At 51.0% G+C, this 359-nt stretch overlaps 1 protein-coding gene across 1 annotated transcript in view; it reads left to right on the plus strand.

Annotated features, from left to right (window-relative positions):
* Window positions 1–359, plus strand: part of SLC6A2 (solute carrier family 6 member 2) — a 42834-nt gene that overhangs the window by 38669 nt on the left and 3806 nt on the right. The window contains exon 11 of the mRNA XM_003792547.1: window positions 240–339. Within this exon, the coding sequence (XP_003792595.1) occupies window positions 240–339 (100 nt within the window). The remainder of the gene's footprint in view (window positions 1–239; window positions 340–359) is intronic.

Here is a 359-nt window from a genome sequence, read left to right on the forward strand (position 1 = left end):
AAAAACTGCAAAAAACAAACAAACAAACAAACTATCTCACTCTTTGCTGGTTGGAACGCCCATCTCAGACCCAGTAACTCCCATCGCGTCAATATAACAGCTCCCTCAATCCTGTCACCTGTGTTTTCAAACAGGGTTCTGGGCAAGTGGGACAGAGGACAGGTAAGAGTTGACAGGCGCAGCAGTTGACGCCCACTGCTACCCAACGAGGCCTCAGGCTTTTTCTCTGCCTGTCCCAGGGTGGAATTTATGTGCTGACTCTACTGGACACCTTCGCGGCGGGCACCTCCATCCTGTTTGCTGTCCTCATGGAAGCCATTGGCGTCTCCTGGTTCTATGGTATGTGAGTGTGTGGGAAA

This window comes from Otolemur garnettii, unplaced genomic scaffold (genome assembly GCF_000181295.1).
Source record: "Otolemur garnettii isolate 467f Iridium unplaced genomic scaffold, OtoGar3 scaffold00058, whole genome shotgun sequence".
In the NCBI taxonomy this organism is placed as follows: domain Eukaryota; kingdom Metazoa; phylum Chordata; class Mammalia; order Primates; family Galagidae; genus Otolemur; species Otolemur garnettii.